This window comes from Buceros rhinoceros, unplaced genomic scaffold (assembly GCF_000710305.1).
Source record: "Buceros rhinoceros silvestris isolate BGI_N320 unplaced genomic scaffold, ASM71030v1 scaffold23191, whole genome shotgun sequence".
NCBI lineage: Eukaryota > Metazoa > Chordata > Aves > Bucerotiformes > Bucerotidae > Buceros > Buceros rhinoceros.
In genome coordinates this window covers 1-21,444 of record NW_010392909.1, presented here as the reverse complement: position 1 = coordinate 21,444, position 21,444 = coordinate 1, and the positions used below count along the sequence as shown (strand labels likewise).

Sequence of the window (21,444 nt, the reverse complement as noted above, 5' to 3'; positions counted from 1 at the left end):
AGTTTTACTTACCACAAACATTTTAAGGTCAGAGAGTAAAGAATGGATTTTGTTACCTTCTCAGCTTATATAAGTGTACAAATTAATTTCTTCCAAATGCTTGCTACTGTAGTTGGCATTGTTCACCATCCCTTCTGCCAGCAGTGGGTTTGGAGTTTGAGTCACACAGAGAATGGAAGAACAGCTTATTTTTTGGAAAAACAGTAGATTCAGGTTAGAATGTGCAGAATCTTCGAAGGTTTACGCATACCTTATAACTCGGATGTTCAGAGACGTTTAGTGCGAGTGATTCCAAGTGGAAGTCAGTGAAATATAGGAGTAGTCAGGTCTTTGGCCATTAGCCTCCTTATTGTGCCTTTCAAGGGATTTTTGCTTAAGGATCAGAAGCCTCTCTTTCTTTGTAGAGGAGTGTGTTTCTGTTGAAAGAGGAGAATTCTGTCATGGAAAGGAAATGGGCATTCCCAGGTGTATGGACTTTGCATGTGTAATTTCCCCAAACAATTCTTTAAAAAGTACTTTAAGCCAAGCCACACTTCAGCAATAAGCGTAGATCAGCGATGGGCAGCCACAAATGGTTCAGATAAGCAGCCAAAAGTTCAAATGCTTAAAGAAAGCTTGTTCAAACCTCTTGAGTCCACAAAACTGTGGTGGAACTCTCACAAGAACAGACCTTCTTTGTGAACTTTATTACATGCCTACTTCAAGTCCCAGCTGGAAAATAGCACAGAACAGTCTTTCCCTTTGTATTTTGACATTTCAGCCATGGCTAGAAATAAGAGGTAAAAGAACTTATCATAACTTTCGAGAACACTGGAAGTTTGAAATGGTCGAGTTCAAACTTGGTTGCAGCCATAAGAGAAGACCTGGCCTGTACTTTTCCAAACCTGTTTTGCAAACGCTTCACGTGTACTGTTCCACATGTAGCAAGCAGAGATTTCCAGAGGCCTGTCAGAGATCAGTCAGGCTCGTACTTTCTCTTTCAGCAAGGGAGATACCAAACTTCCATGTCCGGATTTATGTGATGCATGGGACATAACCAAGTATAGCCTTGGTTAATTAGGGAAACATCAAGAAACAGGACAGTAACATAAAAATTACAATTGTCTTTGAAATTTCAGGATTTGGTAACTGATATATGTTTGTGCAGATTTTGAGAAGGGTATTCTTTAACACAGGGAGAGAAAGAGATGAATAGTCATATCTCAGTTTTAAGAAAAGGACAGGATTTAATTTAAAATTGGTGGAATTTAGGATTGGGTTTTCCTATTTTACTGAGACCTTGCAAAGTTTTAACTGATGCAAAAGCATACTAGTTGCCTTCATTTGCATTAATAGTTTCTGTGGTTCTGAATTGGAAGGTTATATCATTAAATTTCCTAAATACAACTTCTGCAATACAGCATACGTGTGCTTAAAAACCTGCAGAGTACACAGAGTTTTGTGCAGGAGTTGTGTCTCCTTCTCAGGGTGGGCTGTATGTAGCTTTACTCCATAAATAACACTTGGCTGCCTTCTCACCATGTTCTCCCATCTTTTTTGCCACAGCATATGTTTGTTTTATGGCCCACCTGTTTCCTTCCATGGCCTTGACCTTTTTGGATTCAGTTTCTGCACAGACTGATTCTTTATACATATAATTAATCCTAAGTCACTATAAAAACCTCCATGTTCCTAAAACAATACAGTTCTTGATGTGAGTTATTTTGATGAACAGGTATCAGAGTCTGTTATATGTATGTTGCACACACACAGTTAACTGCCAGGTTTATGGGTTGTATGGCTACCATGCGCGCGCTGGTGGAACATGTAAAGGAAGGAGGAAGGAAAGCAATTCAGCCTTAAGAAAACCTTATTTTCTGAAAAGTATATGCTGTGTTATTTGACTTTGAAGTAGATCTAAACATCATATTCTGATATTCTCCAGGCTCAATCCTGAGAGAAACAGCAATGTTTGCTCATTTCAATGGGAAAGATTGCAGGCTAAGAGTCTCTAGCAGCAAAGTGAGACTGCGCTTCCTTTGTATGTGCCTGTCTTTACATTTACTGCTCTATTTTCAGTATAAATGGGAGAATTTACTTACGTTTCATGGCTTTTGTCTCCTACATGATCTTTAACCTCTTTTGCGTATAGAGAGTCTGGACAAACTTCTGTGATATTTTTATGTGCATTTGTAGAAAGATGGCTTCCTGTCTCGTAATTCTCTTAAGATGTCATACTGCATTAAAACAGGAGAGTTCCACCGAACTGCATCCATTAATCAGTAAAGCTGGTGAACCTTACTGAACTTAACAACGAAGTCAGACGAGATGCTTGCAAACATTTCCCATGACTGATCTCTGACAGCTCTAGTTGATGGAAAGTTTACTTCTCCTATGGATCAGAAGCAAGAAACTGCATTCTCCTGACTCACGGCAATGGGAGACTCACCAGTGTTTGCTTCCAGCTAACTGGAGCATTCCCCTTCTGCATTTTTTTATTCCTCATTGCCATCTCCTCTGTTCATTTGTTTCTCATTTTATGTTTAGAGCATACTTAGAAAAGAAGCCAAAATACAAACAATTCTTAGATGTTAATGAGATTCTGAGGCCAAAATAAAATCTTGGGAAGAAAGAAAAAATGCTGCACTTCAGGGAACAAAATCAAAACAGATTAAACGCGTACTCTAGATCTCACTTTTCATTAAAGGGAGTAACAGTGATGCTTCTGTAAAATCTTCCATTAGAGAACTGTAGTTTGCTTTGTAAAAATCAACACTTTATCCCTCACAATCCTACAGCATTACCTAATAGGTACAAGTGGGTTCGTTAACCAGCCAGATGCGGAACCACCAATGAATAGTGTAGCTCACGCTCTTCTTTCACTGTTTTTTATTTAAATCTGGATAGCTCATGTAAAATCTCCTGGATCCTGGCGGGGGAGAACCAACCAAAGGAAAAGAGACCACCATGGAGCTTGTGCAGGCGTTTAGTTATTTTTTATTATCACTGTTTGTTTGTTTTCAGTGTATAATGAAAGCAAGACAAAATACTCCTTTCCATTGATTTCATGTGGAAATCATATGGAAATAGAAATTTTGCATTCTTTATGTATAAATATGTAATTCACTTCATGATTTGCTATGAAACATGTAGCCAGAAGAGTTTTGATGGAGACTTTGATAGAAGGGTGGCCAAGACTTACAGAGATTTCTGTTTTCTTCACTAGAACTGTTTTCTTTTTGCCACAATTCAGCTGCTTTAGATGAAAATCGGCATACAAAAGTCTGCGTGGCAGGGAGGAGCCTTGCCAGATAAGGCCCACAGTATCCCAGTTAGGTCAGCAGGGCAGTCTCAAAGGTGGCAGGCAGGAGCAATCACGAGTCCAGATTATCAGGCAAGGTCATGGTGATGAGGCAGGTCCAAGGTCAATCCACAGCTCAGAGGCAGTGACAGTAGCCAAGATGAACACAGCCCACTGATCCTGCAGCAGCTCTGGGATAAAGAGGCAGAGTCAGGGTCAAGCTGGTTGCTGAGTCCAAGGGTGAAGGATCAACGAGGCCTGTGCCCCAGCCGTGGCTGATAACAGCTCAGGCAGGGACTGATGGACCAGGGCTGAGGTTAAATGGAGGCTCTGGGGCATGGGCAAGGGTGTGAGGGGAGTCCCCAGGTGAGGCTGGTCAGGGCCGGTAAGGTGTATGGGTGCACTCAGGCCCTGAAAAGGCCTCACAGCTCTCAAGGGGCGTTTATTGCATGAGCCAGAGTAGTGCAGAAGGCTCTTCCCTTCTTACTTCAGAGGCAGAGCATTGGTAAGTACCCACAGCGCTGCCAGCTACGTGTAAAGAAAGTAACAGTGCGTGCGTAGAAGCAACATGTCCAAAAATTGTAAGACCACGTTTCAAAACTTTTTAACCTTGGAAGGTTATTGTGGATCTCATAGCCTGAATACAGGGACAGTTTGACTTCTGGTACAGCTCCTGCTGCATACCTAGGTGCACTCTAATGGGAAATAATTTCAATCCAGGTATCAGAAAGTGTTTTGGCAATACATAAGAGTATCTCTGACTACCCCCCCACCCCGCCCCCCATCTTTTTTCCCCTTTTTTGGGAGGTGTGGGGGAGTTGGGGGTAGTGGTTTTTTTTCTTTTAAGAACTCAAGGCTGCTCTCAACTGTTTTATGTACTTTGAAAATCTGCCCCCAGTCTTGGAACTGTGGCAGAAGTGAGCTTCTGAAATACAATTCTTAGTTTATTATTGGGAAAGCAAAGGTTACATAATCCTTCTAAAATCCCCTCTGAAAGGGATTTTCTCAGAATAGGTCAAGTAAGGCTAAGGAGTTTCATAAATGTATTTCGAACACAGAACTTTTTTATTTTTTGCAGTAGCGTAACATCAGGAGGATGAGTCATAAAAAACTTTACTATATTGTGGGGAATAATAAAGATGATGAAGGTTAAAGTGTGGTAGACAGAAATCTTGCACAAATGGGGATGTTTTACTAGAACTGCATTGGTTGTTTTTTTAAAATGTAATTAAGGCTAGCAGTGATACTGAGATGTGGGTGAAAGGACTCTCGAGTTCTGGTAGGTTTCCTGTTGCCTCTTTCCTGTGGTCCGTTGCCCCAGTGGAGGGTAATGAGTAGGGCTGGCACATTAGTGAAAGAGAACTGGCACTGTTAAAAGGGGGTTTTAGCTGTATGGTGCCCTGTGGCTGTGGCAAAAATTCAAGCTTCCACTTGCATTTTTCCAAGTTTGTAGGAACTACCCTTATTTTCCTGGCCTGCTGTTACAGTTGTTTTCTGTTTCTATCAGAACACTGGATTAGGGGTGGTTTTTTATTTTTAGTTTTTAATAGGAATGGAAAGTTTCTGAAACGGAACTCCTGAGAGAAGGACCTCAGGAAGAGGAGAAATGGCAGACTCCTTAAAAGTAGGGAGGGTGTTCCACAGACTAAGGTTTCTGAGGAATTTCTGCCAGTTAAAACAAGGCAGTGAAACAAAATACCTTTAATAATAGGACCAGAACAGAGGAGTTGCAGCTTGTGAAAGTTCCTCATGTCATACAACGTTAGGTTCAGGCAGTTACTATATTAATGCAACAAGTCAATGGCACAAAATCTGAAGTGGTGGGTGTGTCAATTGTGAAAACCAAAGGGAGAGGATTCGTTATCCAAACACTCGCTGCTCCCTGCCTTGGGCTTTGGAAATTATGGCTTTCACATGGAAGATTTTTACTGAAAGGAAGAAAAAAACCCATGAAAACCCAAATACTTAATGCAGAAACATTCATGTTTAAGTTTGCTTTGTAAATCTTTTGAGGGTAGTTAATCTGTAGTAAAATCTTGCAGCAGAGGGTGGGACAACCCTATACCTTCCCATTTGGTATTTCCTTTGTTATGTGATATATAAGCCAAGTTCATGCATAATCATTTAAAACATAAGGCTGTGGAGATTTTCTGGATGACTTTATAGACTAAACTTGTTCCCAGCTCTGGTTTGCAAAGCAGAAAAGCAAATTAGATTGTCAAATGAAAATTACTTAAAAATAAGAAAAGTATTTGCAGAGTATATGCATAGTTCTCTATGCACAATGAAACTGAACATTCTTGCCGAGGATGAAATACGAACAGCTGCAAAATTTATTTCTGTACAGTGGGTTTGAATGGTAGCCAGCTTATGGGGCTCAGTTAAACAGTCGGTTTACCTGTGAGTAGACTATTTAGTTTAGCTTTAGTATACATAAACAAGGAAATGTTCACTGCTAGCACAATTTACATCATTTTTGTATTTGCAAGATTTTGCTAGTTTACTTCGAAAAGATCTCCTTAGCCATCATATCTGGTTTGCTGAAGGGATAAGGGTATTTTACATATCTGTGTGAAGGGGAACATTTTGCTGTGCTCCACCAACAAAAAAAGGTTTATGTTATTTACAGGCATCATGTAAGAGAAGCTTAATTATTCGATCTTGTGGAAACCATTCCAAACTATGAGCAATTTTTTCTTATTCCTGGAGAGTACATAAGTACCTCTTTAAATTCTGAATTTCTGATTATTCCAGTATTTTTTTTGTTAAAAAAATTACTTGTAAAAAGTTGAATCTGGGGAGTGGGGTGGGGGTGTCAGTTTTCTAAGGATTCCATTTCAGTAAAGCTTTGGCCTCCCATTTGAACATCTTGTGAAAGAAACCAAGAAAGAAACTTGCTGATAGTAAAAACGTTTTTCTATACTGTATCTGTGTAATAAATGTAACATGACTACATGTTTCACACAAATAACTGGTGTTCTTCGGTGCAAATGAGTGAAGAGTAGTTTGCAACCAATTGTACATTCAGTCATTGGTCTCTCTCTTGAGAAGACGAATGACTGTGTTGGTTAATCCTGTTATTAATAGTGGTGCCCTCATGGCATCTGCTGTTCTGTGGTTGTTCACTGGATGCGAACCCTTCCATTATTACCTACAGGAGCCAAATCAAGCCAGTGGTCAACTCTATGTCTTGTTACCAGTGCTTTGAATCATCCTTACATTTATTCGATAAAATTGTAAAAAGTGTTCGAGTACAGAGTTACGCTCATTCACAAGAAAGTACTGTTCATTGTGGAAGCAACACACAATTTTTCCTACGTAATTGCATGGTGCGTTAAAATCCATCTTTTTCTCCCGTATGCTACGTACTTCAATGTGTTTTCTTTGCATGTGTAATGCTATTGTTTGTAACTGTAAATTCAGTTCTATACTATCTTTCAGTGAGCTGCACTTGGGTTTTCCTTTATCTGAATGGTCTAGACACGAAATGCCAAATGCATTTTAGAAGAAAATGAAAGAAAGGGAAGATTAAGAGAGAATTAAAAAAAAAAAAAAACCAAAGCAGTGCAACACAAGAATGGATTATTTCCCTGACATGTTTCTGGTTTTTAAATGTCGGTAGTTTGATGCTGCCCAGAACAGTGGAATATTGGAGATGTTTCCACTGAAGCAGATGAATGACCAAACTGTAAAGGCATTAATGAAATTTACCCCGTATGATTTATGGATGACGTGCATACTCTATCTGAATGTGTGATATATGAATCTGCACACCACTGTTTCTTATGAACTTTCAGAATTTAGCAGTGAAAAGTCAAGAATGGAGAATGTTAGTTACTGGGAGGTCATATACTTAGAAAGCAACGTTGAATTTACATAAAATTCTATGGCCCCCTCTTCTGCTAAAACTAATTAACAATTAACAGTTGAAACAGGTGGGGCAATAATTAGTGGTAGTTTCAGTTACTCTCTGAGGATTTACTTGAACCTTTTGACACCTGCCAAAACATTTTAGATTTTCCTACTTTATTGTGTTCTTATACTCTGACATGTCATTAAATGGAAGAGATCCAGGATGCCCTGTGCAGTCATTTTACTGCCAATGCCACAGTCCGCAGAGTCTTCCTAGCCTCATCCTTTTAACCAGGGGAAGAGTTTACGTGGCTGACAGCTCGAATGGTCAGAGGAGAAACTCACAGAACAGTTCAAAGGATAAAATACAACTGCTGTCTGAAAAGCTGCATAGATCTATTAATTGGTATGCAAAAAGATGTGTAAGGTGACACTGAAAGGAAGAAGGAAAAGTATAAAAAGCTATAAAATATAGATTTCTTTCTTCCCTAATCCCTCAGTTTCTCTCATTTGTGACTGTAAAGGACAGGTACTTCTTGTAGTGTATTTGGAAGTATGAAACTGTAAGATAACTTCCTACAGCTGAATTAAAAGTAAAAATAATTGACTTTGCATAAATTCATTTACTTTTCGTGATTGTTGCTTCTTCCTGTTCTGTGGTCTAGTCTGGAGGTCGGACTGTTCTGAAAGTGTTCTGTCTTTTGCTCCGCAGTGTTCTGCAGAATGTGGTGACGGCGTCCGTACACGTTCAGTGGTTTGTATGACAAATCATGTCAGCAGTTTGCCTCTGGAAGGCTGTGGCAATAACAGACCCTCTGAAACCACTCCCTGTAATAATGGACCCTGTGCTGGTAGAGTGGAGTGGTTTGCTGGGGGATGGACACAGGTAAGCTCTACACCCAACACACGTGTTTGTGTTCTGCTGGTGGTTTAAGTTTTAAAATGTGTTTTTCTGCAATGAAGATGTGTGCCATAACGTATTTCTACATATCTGTAGAACATTTGGATTTTTTCCCTGTATTTTGCTGAGTTGATGTACAGTATTTTTCAGCACCTGCTGCATTTTTACTTTGAAAATAAGATTTTGTTCTTTTCTTCTTCTGAACCTTAGTTTTATTTCTCATCTACTGACCCAGTGTATTTTAAAATGAAAGAAAACAGAAAGATGCTTAGTGTATTCAGGTGAACCCTAAAGCAACACATTTGCGCCTTCTAAAGCAGAGCCTTTAGGATCAGGCATACTTGCAGGGACGTATATATGTATATGTGTGTGTGTGTGTGTGTGTGTGTGTGTGTGTGTGTGTGTGTGTGTGTGTGTGTGTGTGTGTGTGTGTGTGTGTGTGTGTGTGTGTGAAGGTATAGGGAATTTCCAGAAGATAAATAAAACAGACAATGGCTAAACCAAAAAGTTAGCATCACTGCTGTTGTGCTGAAGTTCACAGTAACAGGTGAAAAGAAAAAATTTGGTTAGTGGCCCATATCCTGATGCTCCTTCCTCAGGGTAATTTCTTCCATTTATCAATATCTCAGTAGTCCTTTTCGTTCTCAATAAACATTTCTGCTGTGAGGAACAAAGGCATTTCAGAAGCTGCCAAGTGGAGCCCAGATATTTATGTCACTTTGTGTAGGCTCTCACATAGCCTAGAAAGCCTTTTGGACTGCTGGCATCAGCACTTCATCAGGTTGTTAGGGAAAAGTCTCTTGGCTGTGCTGTTAACTCCCTGCGTTTCAGATTCCAAGATCCTTCCAGGTGATAAGGAGTTGGCAATTAGACTGGTACAGCTGAGATGGAGATTACAGGGCTACCACTATGCTAATGCATTCATGTGTAAGTGATAATTATTTGTGTTGTATAAAAGTAAAAACAAATTCAGATTTAAAACATACTTAGCTGTAGTTCTAAAAATCTGGGCCTTGTTACTTACACCACTCCATGCACTCCATTCTTGCTACCACAGAGAGAACCTTCAATAAAGTCATCCTAACTCTCCTCATTCTGTTCTGAATAAGAAAGTTTCTGTCCTTTATTACTTCCTGTTCTTTTAAGCTAATTCACCTTCTTTCTTTGCATGGGTTTGAATTGTTAGATGCATACCAGGGGTACAAAGTCTTTGCTGTATGTTATTTGAAAGAAGTGTCTGACGATCTATCAGCCAAGTCCTGACTTCTGAATACCAAAATGAAAGGAGAGTCAGTAGACCAGCGCTGGAGGGAGTACTGGCGAATCCCCACCCGTATTGTACTCTGCTAGAGCTGCGGCTGAATGTTAAGATACTGTCTTTTGGAGGAAGCATTAAAGGAGAGCAGGGATGGAGATGTTCACCGTTAAAAAAAAGTGCAGTTAGGTTATTTTCTGTAGAATTTATTTGGGTATGTTCATCTCAAGGTTATTCATTCAGCTCAAGGTTTTTGTGGTTATCTGGTAGAGGAGTCATAAATTCTATCCAAAATACAAACAAAATCCCCGCTTTTAATAACATTTGATTGGTTTAGGCTAGAAAAAGCCTTTGAAAATCATTGTCCTTTATGCAGTGTAGAAACCAATATATTGCTGGAATCATCTTCTAAAAGCCTTTTTACAAGTGCCAGGAACAGTACTGTGTGTGTATTTAACCTTTAAATGGGCAGTAAGAGTCCATGTGAGTCAAATTTGCTCTTCAGAACTGGAACCAACACTGCATCACGTTGTTACTTGCAAACATGAAAAGAACACCCTGGCAGATCAAGGCATTTTCTAAAAACCACACAGAAAGTGGGGATTTGTAAAGCTGCAAAAGTGTGCTCTAACCTTATAACCCTCAGATGTTCAGTGCAGTGCATACAGTCCTGCTTCAGCAAGAAGCAGTAACGTTGTTTATGGAGAAAGTAAGTTACACTTCTAATTAGAAAAACAAATACCAGTTTCTTTTTGTAGCTACAGGTAAAACTACACTTTTAGATTTGCCCAGAAGCTCTGTCATACATTGTCTTCTTCATAAAACTAATTAGAAATACGGTTTTAGTCTGTGTTACCGTGTAGAATAGTCACAGTACAGTGACCGGACGCTGTGTGACCATGGTAACCTAAGGTTTATCTAGGCTACTATTCTGGTTCTGAGACGTAAAAACCCTACCTCAGGAACTTAAGGAATACTTTACCCTTTTCCTTTCTTTTCAAGTCATACATATGATGGAAGGAAAGATACAGTAAGTTTATTTTACTGAGGAAATAACATATAAAAGTAAGGAAATGAATTTTGGATGTTAGTGTCTAACATTAGGTATATATCCAAGAATAGGGAGTAAGCAAAACTTCACAAGTCTTTCTGTTTGACTATTAATTTAAAATGAAAGTATATGTGTGTGTGTGCGTTGTATTATTTCAGAAACAATGTGGAGGAGCATGTTACTCTGGGAACAAGTTGAAAGGACTTAAGTAGAATAACAAATTCCTCACTTTTTGTGTTCTCTGATACAGTGCTCTACTGAATGTGGCAGTGGAACTCAACAGAGAGAAGTCATTTGTGTTAGGAAAACTGAAGGTAATTTTGATGTTTTGAACCCCTATGAATGTTCATATTTGGAAAAACCTCCCAGCCAGCAATCCTGCTACCTCAAACCCTGTGGATCTAAGTGGTTTCATACAGAATGGAGCACAGTAAGTCTGTCATGCTTTTCTATGTCTAGTTCTGTTTGACAAATCTTTTTTCCTTTTATATTGCCAGGGAACACCATTTGGATAAAACTGTTGATCATGAAATAGACTTGATCTTGAACAGGAATCATACTAAAAGAAAGGAAGGTTAAGAAGTATCTTGTCCAGAAGGAGACACTGCATAGTTGGCTTTTCATCACTGCTGTCTTCTTCCAAGAATCTTACTGTTTTATGAAGTTCGTTTGCCCCTTAATGGGACTATGTAGTGCACTAAGACATTCTTTTCAGACTTCTAGTTTCATTAAAATGAAGGAGCATTTAATAAAGAATGAGGGATGTATTCAGTTTTGAAAAAAAATTTTACCATAATATATTACTGTAAGCTCTTCACTGTGATTCTTAGAACTTTACTGAGAGGAAGCTTACTGTGGAGCTTCATGCGTAATCATTCCCCTGGAAGTGGGCCAGCTACGTTCACCAGTGCCACAAAATTCTTTGGTTTCATCTGTGTTTCCATCATTTCCTACACCTGACAAAGCTTATTGGATTAAAAAAAAAAGAAAAAAAATCAACGTTTTTCTCCTAAATGAAAATCAGAAAGTCCATTGTCATCTTAGAATGAAAAATGGTGTGAAATCTACTTAGATGACACCCTGTGTAATGCAGTAACTTACAAGGGTGTAAGTTACCTTGAGCCTTAAATCAAATCAGGAGTGACACCTCTGAAATGTGGAAGCACCTCAGACACTTTCACTTTGAGTTCACGTAGTCAGGAACCTTTGAAAATCTCATCCACATTACATGAGAGAAATTCTTTTGGTTTTCCCTTTTACTAAATGCTCAATTATTTGACTGGCCTACTGACAGCATTAGAAAGCAGAAAAGAAGGTAGAATGGTTTTAACAAAATAAACCAGCTGAAGGGAATCTTTTTTTTTTTCTTCCTTAATTGCAGGTATAGATATTTATTTGAAAACAACATCCAAGTTAGGCTCATAATAAAGCCATGTAGATCCAAGAATGTTCTTTGGCATTGCTGGAAATTTTTTGGATTTTTTAGTGAGCTGTTAGTTTAGATTAAGTAACTTCCCCTTAGCAAACTCATTGTCAGATGTGAATCTGCAGATATGTAGCCATCTGCATCCATAGAACGCAGCAGAAAGATTCCTTCTGAAAGTGAAAATGTATGCTCTCTTTGGCAGGCACAGAAGAAACAAGGTGCTAAGACTCAGAATCCAATAGGTATTTAGAGATCCCGTTACTGTTTAAGTGCCTGCCTACTAAGAAGTGGTGTGTAAAAAAACCCTAAGAGTTGAAGGCTTTGTGTCCTTTGTGACCATCTTCACTGCAGGAACAAAGCCATACGCTAGCTGAGATTTTACAAGATCATATTCTAAGTGTTTTTAAATTCTCCTGCTGATATTGCAGCAGAGTGAGTGGTATTTCTTACTGTTAGACCTGAGGAGAAAGAATTATGGGGTTAGCTGTGAGCAGAACAGCTGGTTCAAAGCCCCCGGGCGAGGTTTTGAAACTGTCCAGTTCCTATCTTCAGCAGACTTTTTATATGACCTAGGATAAATGGTGCAACCTCTGTCATGGAGGTTAAATGGCTGCTAGCACAGATTGTTGGATTTCGTCCATGTTACATGTCTGTAACATCTAAATTCTGTCTTGGTTCCACTCTAAGTGCTTGAGACCTCTGCAGACATGAAGCTCTGATTGTTGGATGTGGGATAATTACAATATTCTACGCAGACATATAACAAGAGTAATTATATAAAAAACCACGAGTGTTCTATTACTGTCGCCACAGGGTGAAGTCTCTTCCAAAGTGGGGAAAGGAAGATGAAAGAGCAATTTAAGAGTATATTACTGAGAATAGTTTGCTACAATATCTGATTTTACAATTGAGATAAATCGGTTTTGCAGTGTTAGGAAAAGAATTAATTATGCCAAAAAAGTGAGAAAGAAAATATTGTTACTAGTTTGGGGCTATTAAAGTTTTAATCATTATAAATGACCCAGGTTTAATTAAGTTTGTGAGCATTTAGGTCAAACTGGACAGTGAGCCAAATCTCAAAGACCTCACTCAGGCGAAATTCTTGAAGTCAACAGGGGATTTGCTTCAGTATGGGCAGAAATGTGTAATAATTGGCTTTATAAATACCATGACAAGCAAGTACAAAAGTCTCTGGCTTCATAACAGACTTTGAAGGAGCACAGAAATACTTCCTTTGGAAATTCAAAGCAACCTGTAATGCTTAGTAAAATTCTTGTGCTGCAAGTCAAAAATAATTGAGCGCTAGGAAAAGGGCAATTAAAATTATTCCTGATTGTCTATAAATGGAGGAAAAAGAGCAGTGCAGTCAAGTAGTAAAGTGCAGTGCAGGAAGTTCTGAAAGTAAGAAATGTGAACGCTGTGGAAAGAGTAGGTTTGGGAGATAGGTATGAATAAGCTGAGAACAACGAGACTGATCAGAGAAGTAAAAGCTAACTAATGAATTCTGAAAGAGAACTATTCTAGTGTGCTCTTCGTTGTGCAGTGTCTACCATGTGTACTTGTCCAGTTGTTCCCCCTGTGGTCATGAATGTTTCTGAACTTTTAACGAGATTGCACCTGTATGTTACGGACTTTATAGTCAGAAAACAAAAAAAACCAGAAGTGGTGAAGTGAATAAAAGGCTACAGCGATACCTGGGCCTGGCTTCAAGGTTCCCTATTTTTCTTTCTGTATTTGCACATCTCATATGATCTTCATGAACTTCAGCTTTTCTGTTTCAGTGTTCCAAATCCTGTGAAGGAGGATTTCGTGTGCGAGAGGTACGATGTCTGTCAGATGACATGACAGCCAGTACTCAGTGTGATCCACAGCTTAAACCTGAAGAGAAAGAACCATGTAACACACAAGATTGTATCCCTGAAATAGGTAAGGAAGAGGAAGTTTCTGTTTTAACTATGGAACTCCATCTAGTGGAGAAAATATTTCATAGTCTTGCAGAGGTTTTAGTGTATCTTCTATTTATCAAGTTCAAGGTTTTGTCTTTACACAAAATACCACTCTTCTCTATGGTTTAAAATAGGTTTTCATTTCTGATTAAAAACATTTTCCTTGTAACATGTAAGAGACTGACTTACTTTTAAAGTTGCTGGAATGTGGGAAATTTTCTTCTGTGGAAATAGTACTTCTATAGGGTGTTGTTATGCAGCCTCCTTGCATTCTTGAAGGTTTCTCTTGGAGGAATCTTTAAAACAAACAAACAGAAGATCATGTATGATATACTGTATTTGGTAACAGGTTCTGTAAGAACCAGTAACATTGAACTAAGATGTTAAGGGCAGTTAAAATAATTTTATACATAGTAAATATACACATAATTTGGCATTGGAATTAGTCATTCATCTCTGTTGGTTGTAAAGGAAAACTTCAGAATGTGAACAGACCACATCCTAAGAGCTTAGAAAATTGGGGAATATTAAGAACGTCAACTCTTGTCTTTTTTAATCTAGCCATTTTAAAGCATATGTAATATTTGTAAGGAGGGAGATGGTTTACTATTTTCCAGTATTTAGATCCATCAGTACTTGAAAATAACATTTGCAGATTCTGGTGCCATCTGTACACTGCCACGAGAGATTAGTACCTGACCATCTAAATATGAAGTGGGCAGGTACTTAAGTGAAGAATTCTAGAGATTTCCTATCACCTTTATTCAAGACAAATTTTATGTTTAAAAAGAAAAAACAACACAGCAACAACACCCCACCCCAAGCACCCAAAAAGAAAAAACACAACAGTATGAATGGGGATAGGTACATTCTACCACAGTTTTATGTATCTTTATATTAAATGTAGAAAATCCTGAATAATTTCTTTTTTAACCTGACAATGAATGTTTAAATAAAGGTTCAAAGGCGTTTACATGGTAAAAAGAAAAGGAATTGCTTATTTGTTGCTCTAATACTATTTTCTTCAGTTTCTTTACTCTTTCTTTTTCTCCGCAGATGAGAACTGCAAAGATAAATACTACAATTGCAATGTGGTGGTTCAGGCCCGGCTCTGTGTCTACACCTATTACAAAACAGCCTGTTGCGCATCCTGTACACGTGTGGCAAACCGACAGTCAGGGTTTCTGGGACGTAGATAACAAATGCTCTTCTACTCAAAGTGGCAATGTTGGTCTTTGGATGGAGCTTGAACAGTGTTACTGATTTGCCTACAGCAGGTTTTAGCTTCTTAGAGATTTTTTTTTATATTGCTGAGTACATCAAGATTATGGTTAAATCTCACTCCTGTTCAGTTACACTTACTGTGCAGTTATCTTTTTTAAAATGTTTGTTGTAAAACCATCATCTTTTTAAAGCATTAATTTTTAATGATACTATTCTTTGCACCTACTCATCAGATAATTATTTAAAGAACATACCAGCCTTAGTATTGTGAAATTAATGAAAAGTAAATCAATCACAGGCAATTACTGGAGAGATTTGCCCAGTATGGATGCAGCTGCTGCGTTATTTTCTGAGTGCTTACTCTTACTTGGTATTTTGGACTGCCTTAAATTAAATGACTAAATCAATGAAACTTGCACATGAGAAAAATTACTTGACAAAGAGTCAGACCCTTGAAGACCCATTTATCATCTGTTTCTTAGCACTCTAACGTATATTTTTAATTACTTCAGTCCATTCCTAATAAATTAGAGTCACTGTTAAACTATCTCAGTTGTATTTCTAACTAACTTCCTGTCCTCAGGCAGCAAATACATATATATACACACACACACTTAACTGCCAAAAAGTGCCTTTATATTTAATTCATAAACTCTTGAGGTTACGCTTTTCCAATTCTCTGTGGATTTTAAAATGCATCACCTACCAGAGTGCCACTAGTGTCTAGCCCTTTAACAACTGCGGCTGTCAGGGAGACACATCTACCAGAAAGGTGGAGAGCCTTCGCTGGTATTAAAGTGATGTTTCCATGGGCAAGGTCTGTTTCCTGCAGGGGAGTTATTTCAGTGAACTGCTATCTAATGTCTTGTCTCTGCACTATTGCTAGACAACTACCATACCAAAGTACTTTGTCCAGACCTAGTCTGGGTATGTCACCAGTTTCTGAAACAACCACCAAAGGCTGCAGGCCTCCGTGCTTTATAGTAGTCTGTTACCCTTGGTATCAGGCAGCTGTGTGAGTGTAATAGCTGAGAATCTGGAAAAGGAGACCTTAGCTATTGACATTCTTCAGGTTTTGACCAGTTATTACAACATACTTGTCTTTTTTAGTCAAATGTTTCATCCCGCAGATCTATTTGTGTTGCTCCTTTTCTACTACTCAAGCATGGCTCCAGACTTAGAGCTGAATTTAGGTGGTGATTTTTCATTTCTGCAAGTACTGTACTCAGCCTTGGAACTTGCTAAAAGCAAATAGAATATGCTATGCAGCAGCCAAAAGTTTTTGCATTATCTGCACATTCTCTAGCCTTTACCTGAGAGGTCTTTCAAATATGTAAAAAAGGCTGAGGGAAAAGATAAACACCTTTGATTATTCAGCTGTTTATTACAGCATATTGCTTGTAAATTAGTGATGTCCCACTATGCACCTATTTCTAAGGTGCCTGGTCTGAGTCGTAAAACGGTTTTAATAGTCTGTGTTAAGTCACTCCCAGTGATGTGATATAGCAGTGGTTAACGCGTGAAGAGCCGTGTTTGACCCTCATCGTGTACTCTTTTCTTCGTACTGCTTCGGTGGAGAGGGCATAGAAGAGAGTGGGACATTGGAAGGCAAAGGTTGAGGGTGTGGTGAGAGGTGAGGTTGCTTTGTGAGCTGGAAGCCATGGGAAGGTGTGAGTCCTGTAGTCTAAAAGCTGCCTTGGATTGAGACAAACCTTAGATTTTTTTTTTTTTTTTTTTTTTTTTTTTTTTTTTTTTTATTTAGTCGCTTGTGTAAAATGTATTTCAGACATGCTGAATTACCAGTGACTGGCCAAATGAAATGAAGCATTTCCCCTAAAGTTACTCCTTATGACTAAAAACCAATAATGTCATTGGCTGTTTCTGTACACCTTGATTTGGGCTTTTGCACTATAGTTAATTAACATAAAGGTGATAGAAACTGAAAGGCTAATTAGAAAACCTTTCATTTGAGTTCATGAATCTTTCACAGTCCTATTCCCTTATCTTATGAAAATTGATCCATGAGGATAACGTACAGATTTGCGATCACATTATATTCCTTAGATTCTTGACCAAAGAATGATATGGGAAAAGTACACATATCAGCTCTGTATTCCAGTATTTGTAAATACAGATTTTCATCCGGATATCTCATTGCAGCAGATCCTGACATACAGTATATAATTTTTGCTGTTGTCTCTTTTGTCCCAAGGAAGTGTATCCTGTCAGCTTGAGGGAACTACCTGTTGCATAAAAAGCCTTTCTGAAAACCACAGGTGAATGATACGCAGAGAGGTAATGAGCTTTGCTGTCAGTTCATAGCAAATAATCTGCTTGCACGCACTTCTGGCTGTGAGACAGTCAGCGGCTCAGCACATAGGCAGGTGATGCTGGTCTTTTTCAAAACACATAATTTTGCTCTGGACTATATGGCCATTGGGTTATTTTACAAGGATAATCATCTTGTAGGCTCCATTAAGCTGCCAGTAAAGTAAACAGAGTTCATGGAAGCTAAATATCAAGGAATATATACAAATGCAGAGCAAGATACCCCTGTATTGCACCTGAGTTACACAGCTGTGTGAATTGAATGCAGTGAGTTATGGTTAGACAAACTGTACTGCGTTTTTTTAGTAAAGGCACAGTTTTAAGGTGTATCAGATAAAAAGAAAGATTGTTTCACCTAATTAAACATCTAATGATAAGGAAACTCTTGCTGAACTCAATTTATGTTATTTTCTCGTGGGTCAGCATAATCAAAATAGTCATTCCTGCAAAACTAACTAATGAAGTACTTAGTAGTAATTTATCTACACAAAGTGCTACACTTAAGATTTCACCTTCACACAAAGCGCACTTTTGAAATTGTGTCTATGCCAAGTGTTTGCTCTAATAAAGCAGTGCACCAGTTTAGGATGGTGCCTGCAGAGGGCTTGATCTTTTACTGTAAATCAGAGGTGGACTTAATGAATGCAGTAGACTTAGAGCAGGTGTAAAACCAATGTGAGTAAGAAATTATGCAGGCTTTTGAGTTTGAATGCTTTAATTTCATTTTATGCTACTTTAACATCAGTCAAAAACCTGCAGAATGGTGGAAGGAAATGGTTCCTTGCCTCAAAGATTTTCACCTTACATAATCCAGTAAGGCCAGAGTAATGGTAGCAAGACTCCTGCAGATCATTGACATAGAGTCTTAACTGCTTAGAGGGGTAAAATCAGCATACAGCTTTCATGTCTCGCAGACATGCGGCTGGCCAAAATTGTCTCCATCCAGAGCAGGCTCTGCACCACAAGGCACGTTCCTTCTGGAACTGAGGGCTGCCAGTGCAGTCGATTATCAAGTTATCAAGTGTCCATCAGGGTTTGCTAGCTCCTGCACAGTGTCAGATCTAAGCATGCGTAGGTAGAATTGCCTGTGTATAGCAATTGTATGCCAAGTTTGAGAGCGTTTATTAGCAGCACTGAATTCATGGAGTTCTCCCTTCCTCTTGCTAGCTGAGAAAACTGAGGAAGATGATGTGGAAGCATGAGGATTGCTCCTGTGAGATGACCCTGTGTCTGATTTGGCCAGCAATGAGACAGAGTTAGTATCTGTTCTAGTGTGTGTGACCTTCAGTCCCCAGGGCTCTGAACTAGCAGAGGGCTTGTTAGCAGACACTCAAGTGCTGGGGGGTGAGGGCAGGAGATGTGGGTGTTCTTGCACACCTGCTAGCCCTGAAGTCCAGCTGTAGTGTATGCCCCCTGACTCAGTGCAGGACTACCTCAGTATCCTTGCACAGGGAACTAGTGTCTTCCTTGTTACACACATAATCTGTTTTCTTTTTTTCCCAGTAATTCAGCAGATGGAGAACTTTCTGTACAAATAAAACCGTTTAAGGTTAGTGTCCTTGGTTAGATCCCACTGTTATGACAATACAGTGCAGTTCAAAGTTTGATTCTTTTATACAGAAAAAACCAATGTGTTGCAGAGCATGTTAAGTTAGTGACGTTAATTCAAAGATGTATTTTAGGTTACTTGTTCACACGCTTGATTAAAGTGCTCCTAAGTCAAGTGAGTACAAGGACCTTGTAGAACAGAAGACCACATGGGGCAGCAGTATTGCCAGGACCTTGCTACTTCACTTTGCTTATGTCCAGGTCCTAGAAGGTGCCAGTGGTCACTACTGAGGGAGGAAGGAAGGAGGTAGGTGCTGAAAATAGCTTATGGGAAGTAAAGGGGAGGTTGTGCCTTCTTGAAAGAAATACTTTACTCCCACTCTTTATAATCAATACCACCAGAAGTAGTAAAATGTGCTTTCCAAGGCTTTGCTTTTCTTCATTCTCATCTCAACCTGATTCCCTTTTACACCCACAAGTGTTCTCCTCTCCTTCTTATGTCACCTCCATCCCTTTGACCTTTGGATGACGATTTTTTTCAGAATCACTGAAAATCTTGAACTGGCCATTTGGTTGACAAGAATCTGGGTTAGAACTAAGCCTAGCTATTGAGACCTATATTCCTGCCAGTCCGGTGATTTTTTTGTGTCTGTGCATGTCCATGTTGGCTAGTTTTAAATGCATAGTATTAAAGTACCTACTGAATTTGTTCCGGTGCGGTGAACCTGTGATTGCACAGCTACTGAAGTATGCAGTGGCCCTTCCTTCTCATATCTAACATCTGTCGCATAAAAAAAAGATAATTATCCTCTTCACACTCAAAAAGGACAAAACTCTGTGTCTGTCTTGTTTTCCTGAGACGTAGACTTGGTGTCTCTGCCTTGTTAAGAGCTGTTCTGTGTATTGGGCAGAGATAATTTATGTGCATGTCTGTAATGGGAACTCAAAACATGACATTTTGAAGACTGAAAGTAAACTTCCTTTATGCCTAAGCTTATAGAAAATGTTTGTGGACTATACATTAGCCATTGTTTTAAAAAGGCAGTAAAATAATTATTCCTGTATCAGAAATGAAAAATCATCCCTTAAGCATTTTCAATACATTTTAAAGCAAACTTGACATTGTTATAATATCTCAGTAGCATAAGTGAAATTCACTTCTGGTGGAGGGGAGAAAATTCCTTTAAGAGAACTCACGCCAGACCTGAACTCAGCTCATAGCTTCTCAGCTTGTAGCAACGGCAAGTTCCTCAGATGGTGAGTTCCCAGTTTTCCATATCCCGGTTTTCTAAAATGGGTTGTAGGTGACTACCACTATATCTGGAGAGGAGAGGAGCTTAATTTAGAGAAATCATTGACCTTCCAGCAACAGTCCGTCATGGCTGCTTGCCCTGAACTGTTTAGTCCATGCTGTGCTTGGGTCCCTTGAGACCAGTGGCCTTGGCAGGGGTTGGGTACATTTAGCTTGTGAAGTCCCATCATGTCACTCAGGATCTATGCAGACGATCAGGATGGACTGGAGTCAAAAGAAACCCTAACTTTTTAAATATGTATAAAATTGTCTATTTGACCCTCATAATTGATTTTGGCAGAAGGATATACTTTATTATAACTTATTTTGTTGTTATTTGTAAATACAAGATGTCTATGGGAAATATGTAATTCTGAGCTGTGTCTATGGAACAAGCCACTGCACCAAAATATTTCAAATATTTAGAATAGATCTTTTATTAAAAGGGACCTAATATGTATTTATTTACATATACCATTCAAACTTTGTCCAGCTCTTTCATTATACTAACCCAGCTTTTTAGGGACTTTTATAGCACAGGTGTTACATATATATTTTTGTATATATGTCATACTGTAAATCCATAATACAATTTTCTAAACTTTCTGATTAGCCAGTTCTTTGAGTGAATTAAAGGGGGAGAGCATAGGCCAATTGCTTTCTGACTCGTTCGGGAATATGTATCCGCGGAATGCACCTGAACCAGCACTGTACAGCATCCTTTTCATATTGTATACATTTTCTCTTTGATGGAAAATTGTTAACTATTTTTGTTTATGACTAATTTATTTTTTATTATTGTTAAAAATAAAGTAATTCAAGATGAACTTATGTGATTTATTTATGATGTGTTCGATTTGTTTTTCCAGAGTTTCTCGAGAATTAAGTACAAGTATCGAAAAGGGTGTAACACGCTAGGGGAATCCTTACTCAGGCTGAGGAGTGGGCAAATAAGGCAGTGTTGCCAAAGGCTGCATAGTTACAGCCTCACGGAAGGTCAGCACCATCCCCGCAGACCGCCCCTGGGGTAATCCTGTGTGTCACACCGGGGAGAGGCTCTGTCAGGGCCTGTCCGTTCCCCACGCGGGTCTGCGCCCAGGGTATTCTCGGCGCTGCCGTCACCTTGCGGGATAAGGCTCTGTCACTGCCCCAGACAGACTCGGCAGAGGCGGCGGTTCGCATTTCCTGGCAGTTCGAGGCAGGCCCCTGGCGCAGCAGTGGCTGCTGTGCCTGGCTGGAGCTGGCGTTACGAGTTTGGGGACCCTGCAGTTCTCTGTGGTTGCATCGGTGTTCCAGTTCGTGCTTCACCCTGAGCGGCGCCGCAGACCGATCCACGCGTGGG

At 39.2% G+C, this 21,444-nt stretch overlaps 1 protein-coding gene across 1 annotated transcript in view; it reads left to right on the top strand.

The window, feature by feature from the left end:
• The window catches only part of THSD4 (thrombospondin, type I, domain containing 4), a 74,831-nt gene extending 59,663 nt beyond the window's left edge, over window positions 1–15,168 (top strand). The window contains exons 11-14 of the mRNA XM_010144675.1: window positions 7,845–8,018; window positions 10,590–10,769; window positions 13,547–13,691; window positions 14,768–15,168. Coding sequence (XP_010142977.1) covers window positions 7,845–8,018; window positions 10,590–10,769; window positions 13,547–13,691; window positions 14,768–14,910 — 642 coding nt within the window. The 3' untranslated portion in view covers window positions 14,911–15,168. The remainder of the gene's footprint in view (window positions 1–7,844; window positions 8,019–10,589; window positions 10,770–13,546; window positions 13,692–14,767) is intronic.
• The last annotated feature ends 6,276 nt before the right edge of the window (window positions 15,169–21,444 follow it).